Genomic DNA, 2,761 nt, shown 5'->3' on the forward strand with positions numbered 1-2,761 from the left:
ATATATAGGTAACATACCATCGAGTGTCGCTTCATTATTGATTAGTAATGCGCTGCTGTTCAGCACTGATATCTGCTTCTGCATCACCGTCTGCGCCCCTTCGGACTTCAAAGGGGTGGCGTGGGGAGTGTCGTTGATGGAGTGTGACTGTGATTTACGTGGTGCTAGGGATCTTTGGCTGGCCTTGTCAGATAAGCTCTCTGGCTGCTCGACGAAATCGCCTGTGTGTAGGGTGGTAGGGTTTAGCACAATGGTAGAGTACAACTAACCGACTTGCTTAGCTGTAGACATCACATGGCTGGATTAGAGGGTTCAATGCCTTGGTGAGCTCAAGAGGCATGAATGTACGCATGTTTGTATGGAGAGCCCGTCTGGGGACCCATAACAAGACACACAGGTAGATGGTCCATGGCTTTAGACCACTCATAATGCAGCCACTGACAGTATCACGCAGACACCCAGGGGAAGGCAGCCAATGGGCCTAAATATACGATATCTACAGCTACGCAAGTGTGTTTATAGACGGCTTGTAGGTGTATCTATACTATTCGATGCAGAACAAATGCGTGCAGGGGGTCAGCTGGTGGGTGTGGCATAATGTTCAGTGGGATTTGGGATGGATACCCACGGATGATACCTATGACACACGTGATGGATCACAGAAGCCAGCCATCTATATGTGCAGACAAACACTTGAGTAGGCCTTGATGGAACTGCGTATGTATTTATAGACGCGGTGGATAGGTGACTACTCAGGTACTCAAGAAAGCTATTGCTTGTGGGCATGCACACACGCTGGCACGTATGCAAAATACAATCCTGGTTGAACTTACACGCAAATACTACCGTATATATATATATATATATATATATATATATATATATGTGTGTGTGTATGTGTGTGTGTGTGTGTGTGTGTGTGTGTGTTGTTTGTGTGTGTGTGGACACTCTACACTCTCTCACACACACATCTACGCGCAAACTCACACATACACTTTACACTCACCAACCCTACATCCTCCCCCAGATACTCCCATGCACCTTCACTCATCCACACCCGTGCTCTCCTACCTACCTATCCTTGCGAGCATGTCTGAGTCCAGCATAACATGTAGTCCTGTGACCACTGCCTTGAGGTCGTTGAGTCGTGGTGGTGGTGCTGGGTAGTTGGGTAGGCTGGCCATTCCAGCCAAACTCAGCTTATCCGCTGCACCGCTTGTGCTTGTCGTCTGCGTGTGGTTCTGCGTATCTGCATCCGTCTCCGTCTCCGCCGTGTTCAGGTGTTGCGTGCGTGTGTCTGTCTGTGAGGTGTGTGTGTCCTTGTCTGTGTGCTGTGAGGTGTGTGTGTCCGTGTCTGTGTGTATGTGGTTGGTGCCGTTTAAGTTGTCGTCAGTGGCTTGTGCGGGTGTGTGCTGTGCCTGTGCATTTGCTGGTGCTGGTGTGCTTGGGCCGTGTTCCCGTGTGCTTGGCCTACGTGTGGCTGTGCTTGTCTCCTCTTCAGTCGCTGGTGTGTGTTGTATTCTCAGCCACAGCAACGGCGCACTCTTCCGTAACCGTTCTCTGTCGCCATCGGTGGCATTCTGGTGGGTATCTGTGGTATTTTCACCGGCATCTATGGCATTCTGGTCGGCATGGCAACCCTCAATCTCAGCCGATTGGGCGCCAAGTTTGATGACCGTTCTATCATCGGTAGAGTTCTGCACACACAGTTGGAAGTCTCGCACTGTCGCATCGATTGAGAAGAAGTCTAAGTCCGCTTCGGTAATAGGCGGTTCCTCTACACAGGCGGCTTCGGTTTGTTCGCCAACGACGGTACCTGCCGCCGCTCCACCAGTTAAAGCGGCGTCGTCGTATCTGTCCAACACATTTGCTATTTGTCCACTTTCTTGCGGTGTGGTTGAGCTGTCTGTGTTCACGCCAGTGCCAGCCCCATCCAACAACTCTTGTCCATCTTCTGCCCGTTTGTCTGACATCTCCCTAATTTCTGTGGCAATATCTGCCGTTTCTCCTCTACTCGTTGTCTCAACATCCGACATTAGTCCACTTTCTGCGGTGCCTTCAGCCATACCTACCCCGTCCTCCATAGTGCCAGTCTGCCCCTGGAGTGCCTCTCCGGGGATAGTCCCCTCGATAATCTCCGTCAGTACATCCTGAGGTAGCGGCTGCGACAAGTCCAACTCAGTCGGTGCAGGTAAGATCAACTCCCCAGGCACTTCGGCTGTCGTTACTATGTCGTCTAATCCATTGGCCACCTTGCTCAGTGGTTCAGCTTCTTGTGGCTGTGTTTCTGTTTCTGTTTGTTGTGTTTGTTGTGTGTGTTGTTGTTGCTGTGTTTGTGTTTCTGTTTGTTGTGTTTGTTGTGTGTGTTGTTGTTGCTGTGTTTGTGTTTCTGTTTGCTGTGTTTGATGTGTGTGTTGTTGTTGTTGTGTTTGTGATTGTGGTTCTGTTTGCGATTGCTGTTGGGTGTGTTGTTGTGGCTGTGTGGGTTGTGCTTCCTTTTCCTCATGAGTTGAGTGTCTGTGTTCCGAGTGTTTCTGCAGTACTTCAGCCGCCAGATTCTGTAGAAACGTAGAGAAGGTGACACGTATCCATGAATACAATTGAATAATAGTACTGACTATTAGTTTGTAACTTTTAGTATGTGACTATTGATATATATATATATATATATATGTGTGTGTGTGTGTGTGTGTGTGTGTGTGTGCGTGTGTGTGTGTGTGTGTGTGTATGCGAGTGTGTGTGGTGTGTGTGTGTGTGTGTG

The 2,761-nt window shown here is 49.2% G+C and overlaps 1 protein-coding gene across 1 annotated transcript in view; it reads right to left on the minus strand.

The window, feature by feature from the left end:
- Positions 1–2,558, minus strand: part of SARC_12519 (hypothetical protein) — a gene marked incomplete at both ends in the record, with an annotated part of 5,850 nt that extends 3,292 nt beyond the window's left edge. Inside the window, 2 exons of the mRNA XM_014293372.1 lie at positions 18–221; positions 1,076–2,558. Of these exons, the coding sequence (XP_014148847.1) occupies positions 18–221; positions 1,076–2,558 (1,687 nt within the window). The remainder of the gene's footprint in view (positions 1–17; positions 222–1,075) is intronic.
- Positions 2,559–2,761: the final 203 nt, after the last annotated feature.

This window comes from Sphaeroforma arctica (assembly GCF_001186125.1).
Source record: "Sphaeroforma arctica JP610 unplaced genomic scaffold supercont1.2364, whole genome shotgun sequence".
Lineage (NCBI taxonomy): Eukaryota > Ichthyosporea > Ichthyophonida > Sphaeroforma > Sphaeroforma arctica.